At 33.5% G+C, this 21,874-nt stretch overlaps 1 protein-coding gene across 1 annotated transcript; it reads right to left on the bottom strand.

Annotated features, from left to right (window-relative positions):
• Nucleotides 1-8,003: 8,003 nt before the first annotated feature.
• LOC112022944 (transcription factor CPC) lies at nt 8,004-9,714 on the bottom strand. The gene is made up of 3 exons (XM_024055565.2): nt 9,490-9,714; nt 9,011-9,098; nt 8,004-8,275 (listed from the first exon to the last, which is right to left on the bottom strand). Exons 1-3 carry the CDS (start codon nt 9,539-9,541, stop codon nt 8,152-8,154), a joined length of 264 nt encoding a protein of 87 aa, XP_023911333.1. The 5' UTR covers nt 9,542-9,714; the 3' UTR covers nt 8,004-8,151.
• Between the last annotated feature and the right edge of the window lie 12,160 nt (nt 9,715-21,874).

Raw genomic sequence — 21,874 nt, 5'->3', positions numbered from 1 at the left:
AAAAAAATGTCCAGGGGCACGGTCTCTCACACAACCAAACAAGCAAGTAGCCCCAAAGACCAATAATCAACAAACCCACAAAGGAAAAACAAGCAAGAACATGATAAAGAGCTTAGATGTAAGCAAAAAATGTGGAAAAGGGCAAACAAAGCACAAACATGCATAAAGGAACTAATCCAAAATATTTATTAAAACATGGGTGTGTGGATGTAGGCCTAGACCACTAGATCTAGATCTACATCCTACCCAAAAGCCAAACATAAGAAAGAGGAAAAAGCAAGGTACACAAATGCTATAAAAGCACTAGGCATAGCATCCAAACATGTAGATCTAAATGCAAATATTGCAAAAGCACTTAAACATGTAGATCTAAGCATAAGCGTGGCAAAAAGAACATAAACATGTAAATCTAAGCACAAGCGTGGCAAAAAGCACATAAACATGTAGGTATAAGCACAAACATGGCAAAAATCACATAAACATGTAGGTCTAAGCACAAGCGTGGCAAAAAGCACATAAACATGTACATCTAAGCACAAATATGAAATTTAGACATATCCTAATCCAAGAAGGCTAGGCCAACAACATCAAAGAAATAAAACATGTTATAAAACAAATAGACATGCTAGGAAAGCAATAAAACATGCTAGGGAGCAAGATAAAGTAACAAACATGCTAGGAAATTAAAAGAAAGCAATAAACACTATAAAAAATTAAATGGGTGTAGATAGTAGCTAAAAAGCTACATCTACACCCCTAAACCTCAAATCCAATGTACAAAGACCAAGGAGAGAAAGATGAGAGCAAGAACACTGCCTCTTAATGTGTAGAAAAATGAAAGATCAAAGGTTTTTAGGTGTTTTTGGGAAAGAAATGTAGAGAAAAGAGGGAGAAAACTGCCTAGAAAATATGCCCCAAGATCCCAAAATTCATCCCCATCAAAATCTGATCTGGAAGAAGATGTTTTAGGCATTTTAAAGTCAAAAAAGTGCCTAGTGCACCCTTAGGGGCCGCTAGGCTGATGTCAGCTATTTTGTCATTTTCCAGCTTTTCAATCCCAACTTCGATCGCACATTTGAAGGCCTTCCCAGAGTCCGATTGAGCTGATATTGGTGTCCTAAAAAAGGTATGAATTTTTAGTTTCTTGAAAACTAAAGAAATTGAAATTCTAATGATCAGATCAAAAGTTATGACATCGGGATCTGAGTTAATGTGCCCTACATGGTTTTTTAAGATATCTCAACCGTTTTAACTCCGATTTCGACCCATGAATAGTCGCTGGAAATAGAATTCAATAATATACACAGTGACATTGGTTCCAACCCATTATGATGGTCAAATCAAAATTAGGTTTTTGGTCGCTTCTAATAGTCAACCTCGGGTCAAACTTGGTCATAGTTGACAAAAATCTCCAATAACCTTGGGTTTGATTTAAAAACATAGAAAATATTATTTTTGGGGTGAATTTGATCAATTTTGACCCTTGATCAACTCTAGGTTGACCAGGGGCATTTTGGTTATTTTGACATAAAATGGCACTTTGAGTGCTCTAATGCCCGAATGGGTTGTACCATATCAATCTAGATGTTCCACGATCCCTTGGAGAAAAATTGATATTTTTGGAATTTTGGGGGTTTGGCGTGCAAATCGAGGGCGAACAAAATACGGTATCTACAATATCCTAAGAATTGGACCCAAGCAAGATATCAGGAAAAAAATATATAAAACATTGCCTATATCCAAAGGGTATGGTGTCAAGGTACAGGAAAGATAAATCAAGCATTGCCATACCTTAAGAATGCGGCCCAAGCAAGATACAAGAAAGAAAATCCCTAATCTAGAAAGCTATAGACACGGTTCTATAGAAAATGCTAAGATAGGGAGAGAAAACCACTCAAAGAGGCTAAGCCTCCTAGTCTACTAATCATTGCCCTTTTTGAGCTTGCTCATTTTTCTTGTGTTTTTGCCCTTTTTGAGCTTGCTCATTTTTCTTGTGTTTTTGCCCTTTTTGGCTTGCATTTTGTAAGTTTTGTCTGCGCTCCAAGTGTATACATGCAACAAACAAAGAAAACGCAAAGCCAGCAGATAAGAAAAAGTGATAAACAAACAAGTATAGAAAGCACTAAGCAAACAAGCATGGCAAGCAAGCAAAGGAAAGGAAGCATGCAAAGGAGCAAATAAGAATGTTATCAAACAAACAAATAAGAGAGGGTGTCCTCAAAGGACAAATGTGGGTTTGGATTAGATATCCATAGGTCAACTAGATTGGAATACGGATGACACGTGTACCATCAAGCAAAGTTCCTAAAAGAGACTTGGGATCTCATGTACAAAGACGGGTGTGAACCCACACGAGATTGTGGGTAGGAACTATCCTTTATGACACAAACAAGCACACAAAGACACAAGCATGAACAAGTAAGTAAGGGTACAAACAAAAAGGAAACCAAAAAAGATGGCACAAAACAAGCACAAAAGAAGCTAAGCATATCACACAAAGGGGAAAGCTAATCATGTAATAAGGCACACATAAGGCTAACAAAAGAAGCACTAACATGCAAAGCTAAACAAAGGAGAGAAAGGTAAGCAGAAAGCAAGCCAACATCACAAAGATGTAATCTCACACATGTTTACATCCAAACAAGGCACAAAAGGAGAAAGGATGTAACCAAACAAACAATAAAGCCTCAAAGACCAACAAGCACAACCCATAAAAGGAAACAAGACATGTGAAGCATGGAAAAGATGCAAGAAACAAGACCTAAGCATACAAGCATGGATCCAAACACAAAAGCATGGGGAAAAAAAAAAAAAAAAAAGCAAACAAAGCACAAACATGCAAATAGGAACTAATCCAAACCCTTTATTGTACTGGTGTGTATGGATGTAGGCCTAGACCACTAGATCTAGATCTATACCCTACCCAAAAACAAGACATAAGAAAAATACATAAAATAAATAAATAAATAAATAAAAATTGTAAAGCCATAAAAACACTAGGCATAACATCCCAACAAAGTTTTAAGCACCTAAACATGGCAAGAAGCACATAAACATGACAAGAAGCAAATAAAGGTGAAATCTAGACATATCCTGGCCTAGGAAAGCTACGCCAACAACATCAAAAGAATAAAAAATGTTAGGAAAGCAAGTAGACATGCTAGAAAAGCAATAAAACATGTTTGAATGAAAAAGAAGCAATAAAACATGCTAGGAAATTAGATGAGTCTAGATTGTAGCTAAAAAGAAACATCTACACCCCTAAATCTCAATTCCAAGGTGTATGGACCAAGGAGAGGGAGAAGAGAGCAAGAACACTACATCTTGATGTGTATAAAAAGTGAGAAATCAAAGGTTTTTGTGTGTGTTTTAGAGAGAATTTAGGAGGGGAGAGAGAGAGAGAGAGAGAGAGAAAGAGAGAGAGAGAGAGAGAATCTGCATAGAAAAATGCTCTAAGGTGCCCAATTTTTTTTTTTTCCAATTATAGGGGGTCTGGGGGTTTTATAATTTTTTTGTGATTCTTTATCTACTAGTGCACCCTTAAGGGCCGCTAGGCTGACCCACTAGCCCTTAAGGGTGCACTAGTAGATAACGTCAACAATCATGTCCTTTCTCCCCTCTTCTCAGTTCTAAATATGATTAATCATTTGAAGGCCTTCCCAAACTCCGATTGAGTTGATCTTGGTATCAATGTAAAGTTATGGATGTCTAGTTTCCAGAAAACTTAATAATTTGAAAATCCAACGGTAGGATCAAAATATATAACCTCAAGAAGTGAGCTGACGTGCCCAACATGGTTTTCAAGATATCTTAACCGTTTCAACTCCGATTTCGACCCATGAATTGTCGTTGGAAATTGAATTCAATAATATTTGCAATGACACTAGTTTCAACCTATTCTAACAGTTGGATAAAAATTAGGTTTACAAGCGCTTCAAAGAGTTAGCCTCGGGTCAAACTTGGTCAAAGTTAAAAAGAATCTCCAACAAGTTAAAGGTTGATGTAAAACCATGAAAAAAAAAATTTGGGGTAGTTTTGTCCATATTTGATCTTCAGTCAACCCAGGGTTAACTAAGGGCATTTTGGTTAATTTGAACTAAAATGGCACTTTTTGAGTGCTCCGATGCCTAAACGGGCTGTACCATTTTGATCTAAAAGCTCCCACGGTCCCCATGTGAAAAGTTGATATTTTTTGAATTTTTGGGGTCTGACACGCAAATCGAGAGTAAACAAAGTACGGTATCCACACTTCCCTTCCATGGATCCAAGTTGTCCTCGATGTGTTTCCTTGCTTGAATCCACCTTAAATCTTTTTGTATTTGTAATGTGACCAGATCTTTGTGGCCTAGTAATGTTTGGGGGTGTAGACCGGATACAATGCAGTTTAATAATCTAGGTCAGTTCATAAACTTTCTTTTATCCCCCACCAAGTTTTTTTCCATGGCTCTTCTAACAATGAGGAGTTCCTTTTATTTGGGGCTCTAGTGGTGCAGCAACTATGGTGTGTTAGAAATTAAGTTGTTCATAAAGGAATTAAAATTTTCCTCAATAAAAATCTTCAAATAATCTTGAAAAAAATTAGTGAACACCTTTTTGTTATCTTCGATGTCCCCTAGTGCCCCCTAGACCAATTGTTTCTTCCTAGATTAGGCCAAAGCAAGGAAATGCAAAGATAAATTTCGATGTGGCAGTGGAGCTGCACCATTCTTTCATTGTCATTGTGGCTAGAGACAAGAGAGGGGATTTGGTCTTCTTCTTGTCAAAAAGGGTGGAAACCAACCTCCCTCTCCAAGTAGAGGCTAAGGCCATCAATTAGGCGACTAGTTTAACAGTTGAATGTGGTTTTAAGAATTTAGTTGTTGAGAGTGATACCAAAGCCTGCTTTGAAGATCTTAAATTGCCTATTGATACAGTTCCTTGGAGAATCTCAATCACATCTGTCGACACTTTTTTCTAGGCATCTCATGGCCAATACTTTGTTTTTAGGTAGAGTCGGAGAGAGTCAAACAAAGTAGCCCATGTTCTAGTTTGCTGGTGCCTTAGGAAAAATTTGTCTGATTGTTTTGTTCAGGAATGTGCTCCTAGCCCTTTTCTAGATGTAATATATTTAGAGCAACTCTATTTTGTATTTGCTGCTTAGCTTTTTGTTTCGTTGTGTTTTCAATAAAATATTTATTTACATAAAAAAAATAATAATAATAATAGTGAGACACATTGAAAACTTTGTTTTTCTTCCCAAATAATTCGCATGGTATAGATTTGTCAAGCCAAGATCTAACTTTGAGGTAAGAAAGATACAAACCAATCTCCGGAAACATAGACCATATGAAGTACGGAAATCCAATCTCGATATCCTTTTGGAATTAGCCGCTCTTGTCTTTGGCTGTGAGAGGTCCGCAGCATAGAACGGAAATTGGACATGCCTTTTCGGCTTTTTCTAAGGAGTAATGCTACAGACACAAACTATTTTACAACATTTTTACAAACTGTTGATGTGGTCAACCTCTTATTAGTTTTCATTTAGGCCCACCATTAATTTTACTTTTTCATTTACCAATAATCACTCACCACATCAGTCGTTTGTAAATTTTTTTGTAAAATAATTTGTATCTCTAGCATTATTCTTTTCTAAGAGAGACCAAAATAGTTGGCTCATATATATATGCCAAGCTCGGAGAAAATCTAATTAAAATTTACAATTGGAGTCTAATTTTCGCTATATATACCAAATTTTTTCTAAATTTGGGTGCCAAGTGAGGACCACACCATAAATATCCGTACAGATATCCTCAATTCATGTAAAACTCTTTAATGACTCTTTTTATCTCTTGTCTATATATATATATATATATATTAAAAGCAAAAGCTCATAAAAAATCAAATTAGAATATAAATTGAATTTCAATTGGAGTCCAATTGTGTGCCATATCTCTCATTTAATTTTTAATTTTTGTGCCAAGTGAATTATTGAGTATAAAAATTGAAAAGTCCAAATTCATTTAGATTCTAAAGGTATGTTTAGATACTGCTTATTTTGCTGAAAACTGAAAATACTAGAGTAAAATAATTTTTAAATGTGTGAATAATGTCGTGGAACCCATTTTTAATGAAAGTTTTGCTAAAAAAAGAGGTTTGTGGGTCCCGTGAACAGTGCACGGGACCCATTGGAAAAGCATAAAAGCCATAGAAATGCGCTTCTCAAAAAAAAAAAAAAAAAAAAAAAAAGATAACGCAAACGCAAACGCTGTCCTTTTCATCAATATCCAAACGGGTACTAAATTGGACTTCAATTTTGCACCATGAATCCATCTAATTTTTTAATGACAGAAATGCACTGCTCACCCCTATGTTATGTCCTGATTCCCATTTTGGTCCCTACATTTTATTTTTGCAACATTTAGTCCCTAAACTCAAAACCCAAATTTTTAGCCCCCAAACACAAAACTCTAAACTCAAACCCAGATTTTCGAGCACCAAACACAAAACTCAAAACCCAAATTTTCTTATACTTTTTGAGAAACCAAACACAAAATCTTAGATCCAAACCTTAAAGACGACAACCAAACCACCTCAAACCTCAAATTTGAAACTACCAAACCCGAAGGAAATTAACTGCAAATCTGACAACAAAACCACCTCCTCTCTTAGTTATCGTTGTTGCCGCCGCCACTGCTTTCTTCTTGCTCGTGTTTGCTTGGGGTATGAGCTTGAGAGGATGAGGCAGAGAAGGTGAATGCGAGTCAGCAATGGTTGGGAATGGCTCAATGAGAGTGAGAGGAAAAGAGGATGGTTGGGATCGGGCTACGTGAGAGAGGAAAAGAGAGAATGAGAGAGGTTGGGATCGAGCCAAGGAAAAGTGAGTTAAAGAAGAAAATAGAAGAAAAGAAGTCTGAGCAATTAAGAGAGAGAGAAAGAGAGAGATGTAAAGAATTTACATGAGAGAGAGAGAGAGAGAGAGAGAGAGAGAGAGAGGAGTGTTGTGTTAGTTTTATTTTAATTTTTTGGGTTTGTGTATGCTTAATTTTGTGTTTTTTTTTTCTATGAAAAATAAAAAAGAAAAAGAAAATGTCAAATAAAGGAAAATGTTCTTCTTGTTCTTAAATCTGGGATTGTGTTCTTAATCTCTTGTTCAAGACACACTAAGATCTCAATTCATGTAATTTTTGGTTTTTAATTCTATTTTTAATTTCTTTTATTTAGTTAAAATTAATAAATTAATTTTTTTAATTTAGAAGTTGACGTGGTATTTTTTTTATGCCAAAATAAAATTTTTTAGTATTTTTTTAATAGTTTCGTCTGCCACCTAAGATTTTGCAATTATGGCACTTATGGAAAGTACCAAAATGGATGACGTTTTTCTAAATAGGGACTAAATGTGGTAAAAATGAAATGTAGGGACCAAAATGGGAGCCAGGACAAAACATAGAGACAAAAAGTGCATTTCTGCATTTTTTTAATTTTTGTAGCAAGTGAATTATTGGGTGCAAAAATCATAGGTACAAAAACTGAAGAGCCTATATATATATATATATATAATTAGAAACCATTACATATTTTAAAAATCTATGATTTAAAATATATGTAAACTAATACCATGTATAATTTCAACTTCTTCTAAAAGAAATTTATTCTTCTAAAAAAATTTATAATTTGAACAATATAATTATGATTGTTTTTAATTGTACAATTTTGTACTTGTGTATATGCATAAGGTTACACACTAGCAATAAATAATAGTGGGGAAATATCCAATTACATACCTAAATTCATAACATGTTTAAGTCAAGGTGTATTTATTTTACTTTTTTCTTCTGTTTTTTTAAGCAACAAGTAGCCGTGATATAGCATACGTGTTTAAGCCACATAGATGCAATTAAAAAGTGGCTCACAGTATATACGGTATCAGCCAAATAGGTCAAAGTTACAAGTACCAAACCTTGTGACATACATAGACATAGGCAAAGTCTTGGAAAAAGAAAAGCAAATACCGATAAAAGAGGACATTTGAAAAGGTAAGTCACATTAAATTAATTAGCCAAATAAGTTAAGTTACTACAACTACCTTACCTCGTGACATACATAGAAAAAGAAAAAGAAAAATTAAATTTTATCTAGCTAGCCTACTGATCAATGACCATATAAAGGGAAACATTAAGAATTGTATCTCTTCAGCTCTCTTCTTCTACTCGCAAACACTTCTCCATGTCTCATTATCCAAAACCTCTCTATTTCTTCCGCTTTTCGACCTGGAATCCGGCCAGCTATAAGAGCCCACCTGTGCAATAATATTAGATTATTAATTAAAAAAAAGTTTTTTTTTTCTCTTTTTCGAGAAACAACAAAGAAATAAATTTATTTGCACAAATTAGGGGCTAATTTTGGAACTGAAGTTGATTTATGAACTTTACTTTAGAACTAAAATTACATTTACCATCATATCACTTGGACTTAAGTACTAGGAGTATATTGAATTAATGAGCTCGTAATTTAGGTGGTATTTCTCTATATCCTGAAAGAAAACATTTGTGTGAGCATTTTGTTGAGAATTAGAAAACAAAAATGACTTCTTTCTTTTTCTTTTTTCTTTTTTGCACAAATACTTCTACAATTTGTTAAAAATAATAAGAGTGTTGTATTGTGTGCCTCTATTATTTGTTAAAAAAATATTAGGAGTGTACCTGAAAAGAATTAAAATATATATATATATATATGGTTGATAACAAATGACCTTATGTTTTTTCATTTATGTATAAAAAATGACTGCCAAAACATTATGTGAAACTCTTGAAAGTCAAGTACTAGTACTTCATTTAATGTGAAATTCACAAGAGTACTAGTACTTCAATTTTCATACCCAGATTTTTTAAGGAAAAAAAACAATCCTGTCCCTAATGATGCAACTAATTGGTACTAATTAATAATTAGCATTCTGTTTAATGGGAGAGTTTGTAACAGAAGTAAACTTTTTTATTGGTGCCAAAAATAAAGGTTTTTCAAGTTTAGTTTTTACCTATCACCAACGAGCTTATACATTCTATAGATGAGATCTTCTTCTTGTTCCGACATGTTGATGAACTCCCATTCTATACTGCTCACCTCTGCCAAAACGAGAGAGAAAGAGAGAGAGAATCATTAGACATTCACCTAAAAAGATAATACTATTAATGACTGAGAAATGAAAAAGTTGCCGCAAGAAAACAAAATGAATGAAATTTAAGGCAAGAAACCAAATAATTGAAACACAAAGATTCTTTGAACCCATAAAAAGACAAGAAGAGAAGAACCCAGATTAAAACATGCAGCAACAAAAGTAAGTGAATGAATCCCATAATAGATTTAACCAAAAAGAGAATAACCAATGACTTAGTGTAACAAATATAGCAAATACAAGAAACCCACTAAGGACCAAGGAGTAAACTAAACAGAAAACAACCCAGAAAGGGTTTGTTTTAGTACACAAAAGGAAAAAAGAATTGGAGGAAAACTCACCCTCAGAGTAACAACTACTAGTCTTGGCTTGCTTTCTGCGACGCTTATCCATAGTTTTTCTTGCAATAGAAAAATTGAGACAAAAGATATGGAGAGTTAAGTTGAGGAGAATGAGAGAAATTCCAGTAGAATTTATGATTCTTATTTAAGAGGATTTAGAATTGGCATTAAATAGTTTCCCAAAAGGGAACCTGGGAAACATAAATTACGGGTTTTAATGCGTCTTTTAAATGTCCTTGAAAGCAGAGCTTGAAGCAGAACGCTTGAGAACAAAGCAAAGGAACGGCAGGTCCTACCAAACAAACAAATTAAAATTTGGTTGACTTGTAGTTGTCTCTGTTGAAGCAATTTTACAAGGTCAAATACTTCATTTTGGGCACTTTGATTGAGAAGACAATATTACCCCTTTTAGAGGAGGAGGAAATTCTCATTTTGTAGGTTCAAATTTGTGTTTTCACTTTCAAATATTTCAAAGGCCTCTTTGTTGGCTTGTGTCCACTGCTACAATGCGATGTGGCTCATTCATTCTCATGCAGACTACAGTGAAGTAGGGAGTGCCCGAATTAGTGGAATATAATCACTATTATTATATACTACTAATTACTTAATATTGGAATATAATCACCCTTATTGACTAATTAATTAATGTGTAGGTGCTAATGCTTCAGTTGGTACTGGATATCGTTAGTTAGTACTTTGAGGCGAATGTAGTTTAGTTCAGTTCGCTAATAAACAAATGCATTCAGGGCATTTACATTGGTCTCCCTACATTTTTCTTTCTAATCTAGGATAAGTAACTACTTTCTTTTCTTAATTAACCACTTTTCATAACATTAACAATAGATTCTCTATTCTATATTATATTTTGGAGAAAATTATAACTTACCCACTTGTAGTTTGTCTAAAATTTAACTTGCTTATTTGTGATTTTATTTTTTACATTTTACCCACTTATAATTCACTCCGTCATTATTTCGTAACCCACCTCCCTACATGCCGATAGTCCAACACGTTTTATCCCAAAATTAGATAACAAAATAAATCAAACACTCTTCTCTCAAAAACACATTCTCATGCTTGCTCATCCACTCAAAACCAAGGATGCTACATTGCTACCCACCTTAGATCTTAGACCCAAAATCATCTGGGTAATTTCGTGCAATCGCAGAACCACAGCCTACAAGCACAACAGTATATACTTCTTTCATATTCTATGAGAAGAATTGAACATATGAAAAGAAATATGACCTATTCTTTTATATCGACGAATTACGTAAGGTATGGGCAAAGAAAATAAATTTCCTATGAAGTGTTTTTCTGTCGAAACTTACTTACATCAGTGTTTGTAGTATTATATATCTCAACTATTTATTATGTATCCAGTTTTTTTTTTTTTTATAATTAAGAATTTAATTTGATAAAATCTATTTCGTTTAGGAGATATCATTATCCAAAATCAAGTTTGTTAAGAACATTCTACTTATCTCTATAATATTTGTCCTTGCTAATGGGTGTGCTGTACTTATCTTTTAAAAATATAAAACAACATTCAACTCAATACACGGCGTTTGTTCAATCAAATACATTTTGGGAACCTAATGAAATATGTGAAAAATGAGACTACTCTGTGAAAACTGAAAACTGAGACTACTTTTTTCCATATCATCTTCACAGATCAGGCATTTCGAATTATAAAGACCTAAAATGTTAACAAAATTTTGTCGGTGGGTAACGATCAAAACCCAGAATCAAGAACGGATTCAGGGTTGACTTCTTCCTTGCTTTCCTTGCACAAAATTACCCAGATGATTCTGGATCTAAGATCTTAGGTGGGTAGCAAAGTAGCATCCTCGGTTTTGAGTGGGTGATCAAGGTGAGAGTGTGTTTTGGGGAGAGGAGTGTTTGATCTATTTTATTATCTGATTTTGGGATAAAACTTGTTAAACTAACAACATGTAGGCCAGTTGAATTTCAGACAAAAGACAAACCACAGGTGGGTAAGTTGTAATTTCTCTTATATTTTATTAAAATATTATTATTTTAATGATATAATATAAGTTTTAGTTTGTTAGCAGTTAGTTGGTCAATGAGTTAGCAAGTAGTTAGGCTATTATTAGCTTGTAACCTGAGGAGCCTTGCTGTATAAGCAAGCTGCCATATATTGTAAATGATTACAAAAATAATAAGCCATTGTTACTCTCTTAACTCTCATATTCCTTCTAATCTCCCTCTATTTTTGGAGGCCTAGCTCCCCTGAAGTTGCTAAATACCAAGAAAAATTTTACCACCCAAAGAAGGTTCCTAACAAAGTATAATGGTAAAATCACATATTTTCCTTTTTGCTATTCCTCCTTATCTAAACTAATTATTTATGTTTCTAGGATGTCACATCATTTCCCACTATATTTTTGTTCCGATTATTTTAACCAAAACACAAGCTGTTAGAAAATTCGCGATAAGATAGTCAAAATCATTGGGTTCTAAGACTTTAGGTTTAAATGTATTAAAACTTCAATTTGTAATGTTGGCAAATCATAATTAAAACGTTTAGACTTGTTTTAGACTTGCTCAAAGTATGTTTAAAGTGTAAAATTGGAATCAAGTGTACTGTAGGATTTACTATGTAAATTTGCCTGGCTCGATCAATCGAGAATTAGACTTGATTGATCGAAGCTCGTGCAGACTATTTTTCTGCAAAATTTTCCAACTCAGCCTAAGTCCGTTTGACGTGTAGGGTTTTATGTTTTGCCTTAAGTATAAAAGGAAAAACCCTAACCACTTTTTGAGGTTACTCTTTATGCTGTGTGTGTGAATCTTTTGTAAGATCTAGAGGTGTTTACTTTCACATACACTTAGGGTTTCCAATCTCAAGATTAATGTTGAGAGCTTGGTGATCAATTCAGTTACAGTTTCAAGAGCTTAAAGATACACAAGGGAGAGTGATTGTACTTGTTGTGAATCCAAGAAAGAAGTAGTCCATGGACTTAAAGTTGTCACGTGGTTATGGTAGCAAGTTTCCTACTCAAGGTAGCAATAGAATATCAGTGGTCTAAGTCGCTATGATGTAAATTTCAATTCTTTCATAATGGATTTGTTTTAATTTGAGGGTAGCTAGATTAAATCATTCCTAGGTTTTTTACCCGTTTGATTTTCCTGGGTTATTATATTGTTGTGTTCTTTATTTTTTACACTTTACAATGATATAATATATTTGTGTTAACCTAGATCTGATAATTTGACTAAGTAATAACTAGGTTAATCTGGTTGTATTTTAAGGGGTTTAAAAATGTACAAATGGTATTAGAGCGAGTTAGCTCTAGTGTTTAGATCATTTGATCTAAGAGTTGATCCTTGACCCCGGTTGTCATGGAATGCGGTCACTTTCTTGTTATTCCACCTCACTTTGATGGGAATAATTATACTTATTGGAAAGTAATGATGAAAGCATTCCTGAAATCTATTAATGAGAGAGTTTGGAATTTCGTTGAATACGGATGGAAGAAGACCACTGCTTTTGTTAGTGAATGGCAAATTTCTCAAAAAGAAGCAGCTGCCTTTAATAGCAAGGCTATGAATGCTATCTTTAATACTGTTTCTATAGAGAAATTTAAGAGAATCTCTAATGTTGAGATTGCTCATATTACTTGGAATATCCTCCAGACTGTACATGAAGGCACAAAGATAGTTAAAATCAATAAGTTGCAACAATTAACAACTAGATTTTAAAGCATTAGAATGTCTGATGGTGAATCTTTTGATGAATTTTATGCTAAGCTTAGTGATATTGTTAATTCTACATAAAATTTGAGTAAAATCTATGATCAACCTAAAATTGTTAAGAAGATTATTAGATCTTTGATTGAGGATTTTAGACCCAAAGTGACTGCCATCACTGAAAGTAAGGATGTGGACTCTATCCCTGTTAATGAACTTATAGGATCTCTTCAGTCCTATGAGTTGGACCTACCTAAGACTAGCAAATCCAAATCAATGACTCTTAAGTCTGTTGATGATATTGATGTGAATGGATTTGATAATGAACTCTCTATTACAGAGATTGCCTATCTTGCTAAGAACTTTAGAAACTTTCTTAGGAACAATAACAGAAGGGCAAGAAGTAAACAATGCTGAACCTAGAAATTTTAGGAGGAATGATCTCACTAAAGTGAATAACACTAAAAAACTTGAAGAGAAAGTAGGTCAACATTCTAATAATTCTATGAGTCAACAATGTTTTGGTTATCAAGGGTATGGTCATGTGAAATCTGAATGTCCAACATTCTTGAGGTCTAAGGGTAAGACTATGGCTATAACCCTTAATGATGATGAAGTTTTTAACAATGAGTCTGGTAGTGATGAGGATGGAAACTTCATTACTTTCACTACTATTGGTGTAGTTTATGAAAGTGTTGTTGTTGAAGAGAACTCTTTTGATGAGGAACTCTCTAAGGATGCAAATTTACAAAAAGCCTACAATAAACTTTGCAAAATTGCTACAAAGGATGCTATGAGTGTTGATTTAGGTTTAAAGAAAATTATATCTCTTAAACTTCATAAGAAGAATTTGCTTGTGAAATTGTTTGATGCTAATGAATTGTTGAATAATATGAAGACTGAGAACATACTTTTGCTTGATAAAGTTAAGAATTTGGAATTTGAATTATATGTTCCTAGAGAACAAACAAGTAGGTCCACTAGTTCCAAACTTGATCGTATACTGAGTGTTCAAAAGTCTCCTTCAGACAAAACTGGTTTAGGTTTTGTAGAAAGCATTTTTGTGCCTGAACCGTATTCCACAAACTTTGTTCCTTCTTCTGAACCCCTTGTGAGTGAAGTTGTCAAACCCTCTGTTAGTAAGGCTACTAAACCTGTAAAAGTCACACTTCCTAAAAAGATTATGGTTGATCTTAAAAAGTATAAACCTAGGAATTTTACTCTTTCTAAGGGCAAGTTGCATGATAAACCTGCATGAGTTTGTCATTTTTGTGGAAAGTCTGAGCTCATTCGTCTAAACTTTTTCAAGTTGCAAGCTGCTAAGCGAGCAAATAAACCAAAAGTACCAGTGCCTCAAGCACAAGATCTTATGGTACTTATTAGTGAGTTAGTAAAAGTTTTAAACCTTTATTCCAATCCTGGAGTTTCTCAGAATTCTAATGTGAATAACAATTCCAATGCTAGAGTTGCATCTAAAAAGTTTTGGATGCAAAATGCTCAATCTAATTGAGTCTTTCTGATATGATCTTTGTGCTTCATCGCTTTACTTTTTGTGACCATTCTTCTTTGTTGTTTTTCTTTTTTTTTGCTTTTCTAGGATTTGCATTGCATAACATTCACGCATTTCATTCTAGGTTGTTTTTGTTATTTCTTTTCAAGAGTTAAAAAAAAGAAAAAAAGAAAAAAAAAAAGAGGAAAAGGGAAGCAAAATGTATTTTTCATTATTTTTCTTGGATTTGAAATCAAGGTTGGTCAATTTATCTTTACATAACATGTTTATGTACCTTATTTAGTTTTGATGAGCTTATTTATTGCACTTTACTAGTTTGATATTTGTAATGCATGTTGTATGGGAAAATGTTTATAGTTTTTGATCGCATGATCTTGATCTTGAAATCACATGTTTTTTATTGTCGGACTTGAACTTATTGAGAAATGCATAAATAACCATCTCACCACTGTTTACTAGCTAATCATGAATACCTTAGTGCATATCATAAGATTTTATACTTGAGAAAGTGTAGCACATGCACAAAAAAAAACATAAGGTGTAGCCTCAGTTTAAATGTTAAAATTGGTGTGCATATTATTGGACTATAATTAAATCAATCAAATAAAATTGGTGTGTACATTATCCTGACTATTATTAATAAGTTTCTAATCAAATAAAATTGGTGTGTACATTGTGAGGTAAATCAAGAAACTTACATGATTTCAAGCTTGTTTTCTAGGAGATGTGGAGTTATATAATGTAACTCTTTAGGTGATAGTAGTTTATGTGATGAATTTTGTTAAAATTGTGCTTGATTTCTATTCACATATCACCTTACATTTATCTCAAACTTTTGCTAATTGCACACACTACACAAGTTATTCTTTGCTAAACTTTGTACATGTTATTGTGTGTGATTTTGTTTTGGTCATCCAAGATTGAAAATTCCTTGTTTTTAATGCAAAATGTGTTTGAAATTTAAGAATTTAAGGATAGTTGTTTGAAAATCTCATTTTTGGGAAATCTAGGTTCAATACAATAGTTTTTGAAAAACATTTCATCTCATTCTCATGAATTCTATTCATAAAATACTATACTTTGAGGAGTTTTTGCATAAAATTGCTCTTGTTTTTTCAAAATCTATTTTTTTCCAGATTTTCAATCGATCAAGCCTGTTGCTCGACTGATCGAAAATGCGATTAAATTTTTGGTTTGAATCTAACCATTTCGATCACAGCTCAATTGCTTCTGGATCAATCGAAGGCATTTTCGGTCAATCGAATCTAATTTTCGATCGATTGAATCTAATTTTTGATTAATCGAAAATCACGTAGAGAGTTTTTTAAAACTTTGAGTTTTCACGTGTTCTATCACTTTCAAATTTTTTCAAAAACACTTTTCTTTCTCTCTTCGATCGGTCAAGGCTTCCAATCAATTTTTTGTCGTTTTCCCTCAAACTTTTTGCAAGGTTTTTGTCTTCTAAGGCCAGTAAGACCTTTATACCCTTCCTTTTTGTATTTTCATATTTTCATACATTTTTGTCATGCATTTTGGGAATTCAAACCTATGAAAATTTGGGGATTTTGTTTATTTAAGCCTTTTATTTGGAAATTGATCAATATGTTTTTATTGTGGGACAATATAAAACTGATATTGTGTATTAATTTCATCGATGGGTTTTTGTTGTGGGAAAAGTTGATATAAACTCTATTCTCAAGCCAATTTTGTGATTTTAAAGTGCAATTGAACTTATTCTCACTACATTAGAGCATGCATCATGTGTTGATATTGTTCATGCATCATATAGATTGTTATTTTCTATATATTTTTTGTGCAAACTTGTAGTCTGCTCTTAGTTTTTTTTTTTTGGTTGTTGTTGTTGTTGTCTGTTTTGTGTCTGTCCTTTTGACCCTTAGGATCATGGTTAGGAAGACTAGAGCTCATAGGACCTCCACCTCTTCTTCTTCTCCCACCTTTGATAGTGAAAGATTCCTTAGTGAGAAACACTAGGAAACCTATGAGAAGCTAAAAATTCGTAGGAATGTATAGGCTGAGAGGAAGGTTTTGTTAGATGAGTTAGATGGTGAGATTCAGAGAAACTTTGAGTATAAGGGATGGCTTCCTCTGTTGGACATTTCCCATCCCCCTCAAACTGCCTTGATCAGAGACTTCTAATCGAACTTCTCTGTCCACTCCTATGATTTCAACACTTAGGTGAAGAGTTGGATATGAGGTGAAGAGAATACCATTATTCCTTTGGTAGTGGCTGATGCTCTTAGGGTGCCACTCGTCCAACATCCTATTTATCCTTACGATGAGTCTCCACCCCTAGATGACATTATGTCATTTATTATTGGTACTTCTATCCAGTGAGGTTCTGATCCTCAAATCACCTCTCATGAATTAACCGAGATTCATTATCTCTTTTTTGAATTTCTTGCCATTCCATTTGGCCTATCTCTCACCTACACACTATTCCTTTGGAAATATGTGCATTTTTGTATGCCCTTGTCACTGATGCTCCAATGAGCTTTCTTCATCTTTTCATTCGTTCTTTGATTGAGGTTCATAGGAGTAGTTCTACTGCTCATGTTCTTTTCTTTCCTGCTTTCATTCATAGGATTTTGTTACATTTAGGATTAGAGTAGTTTCCAACATCTGAGCCTGTTCATATCATAGCTCCTATAGGTGCCACCTTTCTTTGACAGAGGGCTGCTTAGATGAGAGCTATCTCTAAACGCCCTAGAGTCGATTCTTCCTTTTTTGGTGCACCTCCTCTTTCTCCTTCCTCTACAGGTGATCTAGCTGCTGATGCTTATGTCAATTTGACTGTTGCTGCTGCTCCTCCACCTTCTGCTTCAGATGTTTCTAGCATTCGTTGTGATTTGGACATTGTCATGATCATTCAGGTAGCTTATGGTCAGCTGTTGGTGGACGTGCTTACCCAGCTTCAGGCTTTGAGAGCAAATTTGGCGAATTTTAAATGGCCACCTTTGCCACCTTCTTTCAATGATGAGTGACTGCCCTTTGGCAATTCGTCACAAAAAGGGGAAGTACATGTGGATAGGAGATTTTGTTGATAGGAGGAGCTTTTTGTTGTTTTGGAGTTGTGGAGCTTTAGATTGTATCTAGGTGCTTCATCATGTATTTATATTTTTTGGCTTATGATGTATTTTGGTTCATTTGAGTTGTCTATGATAGGGGGAGATACTATGATGTGTTTATTTCTGTTTCTTGTTTCACATTGTGTTACATTAATTATTGATTTATATTTATGAGGTTATTCATGATATATGTCTTGTAGTTTATGTTATGTGAAATCAAGAATTTATTTTGTTTTACTTGTATCTTCCACATATGTGTTTATGTGTTTGTTATGTGTTACAAGAATATATAGGTTGATTTAGTCGTGCTACTGTCTATACTTGCAATTGATAAATAATAGTTAGGTTGAATTTGTTTTGTTGGGCAATGTTTTTGTAATGGGTTGTTTTTTGTAAACTTTGAGCACTTTGTTTAGTTTGTGTTTTGTCACGGATTGCCAAAGGGGGGAGTTTGTTGGGTTCTAAAACTTTAGGTTTAAATGTATTAGAAGTTCAATTTGTAATGTTGGCAAATCATAATAAAAACATTTAGACTCGTTTTAGACTTGCTCAAAGTATGTTTAAAGTGTAAAGTTGGAATCGAGTGTACTGCAGGATTTACTATGTAAATCTACCTGGCTCGATTGATTGAGAATTAGACTTGATCGATTAAAACTCGTGCAGATTGTTTTTCTGCAAAAATTTTCAACTCAGCCCATGCCCGTTTGACGTGTAGGGTTTTATGTTTTGCCTTAAGTATTAAAGAAAAAACCCTAGCCACGTTTTGAGGTTGCTCTTTATGCTATATGTGTGAATCTTTTGTGAGATCTAGAGGTGTTTGCCTTCACATACACTTAGGGTTTTCAATCTCAAGATTGATGTCAAGAGCTTGGTGATTAATTCAGTTGTAGTTTCAAAAGCTTAAAGATAAACAAGCGGGAATGCTTGTACTTGAATCCTAGTCCGTAGACTCGGAGTTGTTACATGGCCGTGATAGTAAGTTTCCTACTCGAGGTAGCAATAGGATGTTAGTGGTCTAAGTTGCTATTGTGTAAACTTCAATTCTTTCATAGTGGATTTGTTTTACCTTGAAGATAACTAGGTTAAATCTTCCCCAGGTTTTTTACCGATTTGGTTTTCCTGTATTATCATATTGTTGTGTTCTTTATTTTCCGCACTTTACAATGATATGATATATTTGTGTTAACGTAGATTTGATAATTTGACTTAGTAATAACTTGGCTAATTAACTAAGTTAATTTGGTTGTGTTTTAAGGAGTCTAAAAACATATAAAAGTAACCCTTAGCAAAAAATATAGTTAAACATGGTTAAAATTTTCGTGCATCAAATTCTACAAATTAACATTCAAAATTTCAAACTTAACAAATGAACAATAACTCAATTCCTCTGTCGAGTTACTATTCATCAACAAAACTAATTTTTTTTTTTAATTCTCTCTCTCGGTGAGGAAGATCTTGAGGGGATTTTGGAATTAAAAATATGAATGGGAAGGAAATAATATTTAATTGAAATACTGATGTAGTATTGAGACTAATGCATGTGCATTAGAAAAATAGATAACTAAGTTAGAAAAGTTGAGTTTTTTAGACTAGTTTAGCTAAAAAATGTAGAGCTTATTGTGATTGCTCTTAGGGGGGTTTTTCCAAACATCATATTACATTTCTAACGCAAAGTGATTTTTTTTTTTTTTTTCAAAATATCTTACTACAAGCTTGAACACGTTTCCAAACTATACTATTTCAAAGTACAATTTTTTAAATCTTCACATTTATTTTAGTACAATTTTTTAAAAATGTATTTTTAAATAACTGAAAAAGAAACTATACCAAATGGACACGTAAACAATTTAAAATAATGTTTATAAAAACAGCTTGAGCTTTCAATCAGAATATATTAATAATAAAAAATTCTTCTTTCCTTTCCCAATGTAGCTCCCACTTCATATCTTAGGGTTCCAAGGTTGAAAAGTTTGATTTTGGAGAGAAAGAAAAAGCCTGCCAATAATGTTAATCATCTTTAAAAGTGAAAAAAAAAAAAAATTTATGTAATTGAAAAGGTGTCATGGATTCTTGCATCATACCAATTCTCGCCAAAATGAGTTAGAATTGGACAAAACTCTATATAGTAGATTGTTTGAACTTTGAAGTGATTAAGAGGCTGTTTGGATGGCCAATTCTCATGACTCAATTCTCAGTTTTCATAACTCAATTTTCAAAAATGGTGGGACCCATTGCAAAATACTCGTTTGCCTACACCAATACTCTATTTCCATAACTCTGTTTCCAATACTCAATTCTCTACTTTTTGAGTTATGAGTTATGGAAACTGAAAACAACTTTTGGCTGTTTTCAGTTTTCAATTCTCATAACTCAATGGCATTTTTGTAAATAACACTATATGAGGGACCCACTGCCATACTTTTAGCCACAACTTTTGACCATCTTTTTTTTTTTTCTTCTTTCTTTACTGGGGTTCACTGTCTCCGCTTTTTTTTTTCTTCTTCACCTGGGTTCACGTCTCCTTCCTTTTTTTTTTTTTTTTTTAGGTTCGGGTTTGTGGGTACTCTAAAAAAAAAAAAAAAAAAAAAAAAGCTGCAGTGGTGACAGAAATGGGGCCCACAAATAGTGTGAAAAATATTGAGTGATAAGAAATAAGTGATGTGCCAAACGGGTATTAATTTTAGAGTGATGAATGATGAGTGATGAGTATTGAGTTATGAGTGATGAGTGATGAGTGACGAAAATTGAGTGATCAAAAAAAGGTGGCCAAACAGCCTCTAATACTTAATAGGGCTGGGTGACAATGTGGAGCTCATTTCATATTGTTGACCCCACATTTGGATAAAAGTAAATGGAGAACAACAACAATACAATGACCTGCATTATAAAATACTATGGGCTTAGCTATAAAGTTTAAATTTGAGGATTAAAAGTGAGATTTGAAGTTATTGTTGGCTGTTTTATGCCAAGGCCTTGTCTACATACTGCCCGGCTCTTTCTGGATGGACAATCACATCCAAAAATTTTAGGAAAAGGTAATGAAAGTAATGGATGTGATTCAGATTCTCCACACTGAGGTCATATAATGAATATAAATGTTTAGTTCCTTCAAACTGAAGCAAGAAAGGCAATTTACTTAAAAGGTTGAAACTTTGTCATTGAAGTTGCTGAAAGCATGACTTTATTCTAATTTTGAATGGACAATGCATAGACAAACCAAATAGCCCTTCTTTGGCTTTTTGTCTTTTTAAACATTTTTACTTGGATAACAGAAAGGATGAATGTTTGGTAGGACTTAGGAGTAAGACAGTTAGAAAGGTCAAAAAGTGAAAAAAGAGTTAAATTAGCTTTAAGAATACGTCTTACTCTTTTTGATCTTTTCCTCTGCCTTTACATTTAGATTCTCAATGTTTTTCGTATGAAAGAATAATAATAATAATAATCTAAATGCTTTAGGCTTCTAGCTGAACAACCAATTAGTTGTCAAAGAGGTTCAAAAAAAAAATTAGTTGTCAAAGAGATTCATATCCAATCAATTGAGCAGCTTTTACAAAGTTTCAGAGTCTTTTAAAGCCTCTCCTTTGAAAGAACTACTTTTTGAAACAGGACGTGTAACTTGTTTTCCGGACTTGCGTGCTATATCATATACTACACTGTATAATCAATGTTGAGTTTAATACAGAAGTTATGCCAAGTAACAATCCTTTTTTGTTAAACAGAAGTTATCCCAAGTAATTATCCTTTTTTTCTTTGTGGCAGATTGTTACACTTTCATTGTGTTAAGTGACTACTATTATTAAAGACTTGGGTTTCAGATAATATCAAACACTCACTGAGTAATGCAACCATCAATCACAATGACAAATATCCATGATTTAACATATGTGAGATTAAATCACAAACATAGGGTCATATACTCAAATCATGGTCATGAATAATTTTAGACTTATTTTGAATTCATTCATAATGTGTAATCCATGAAAATGACTTACGGGAATTGAAAGATCATCATGCCACACGTGTTGGAGTGAACCAATCCTAACTCCTGTGATCAAGAATTTTACAATTTCATGTT

This window comes from Quercus suber, unplaced genomic scaffold (assembly GCF_002906115.3).
Source record: "Quercus suber isolate HL8 unplaced genomic scaffold, Cork oak 2.0 scaffold_161, whole genome shotgun sequence".
Lineage (NCBI taxonomy): Eukaryota > Viridiplantae > Streptophyta > Magnoliopsida > Fagales > Fagaceae > Quercus > Quercus suber.
Note: the sequence above shows the minus strand (reverse complement) of the source record. Positions and strands in the feature narration are given on the sequence as shown.

Bases quoted from the DNA above. Each gene is read 5' to 3' on its own strand.
- LOC112022944 (XM_024055565.2), bottom strand. From the start codon at position 9,541: ATGGATAAGCGTCGCAGAAAGCAAGCCAAGACTAGTAGTTGTTACTCT. The intron at 9,099-9,489 runs GTGAGTTTTCCT...TCGTTTTGGCAG, and splicing joins TAGTAGTTGTTACTCTGAGG to AGGTGAGCAGTATAGAATGG. The intron at 8,276-9,010 runs GTAAAAACTAAA...ATTATTGCACAG, and splicing joins TATAAGCTCGTTGGTGATAG to GTGGGCTCTTATAGCTGGCC.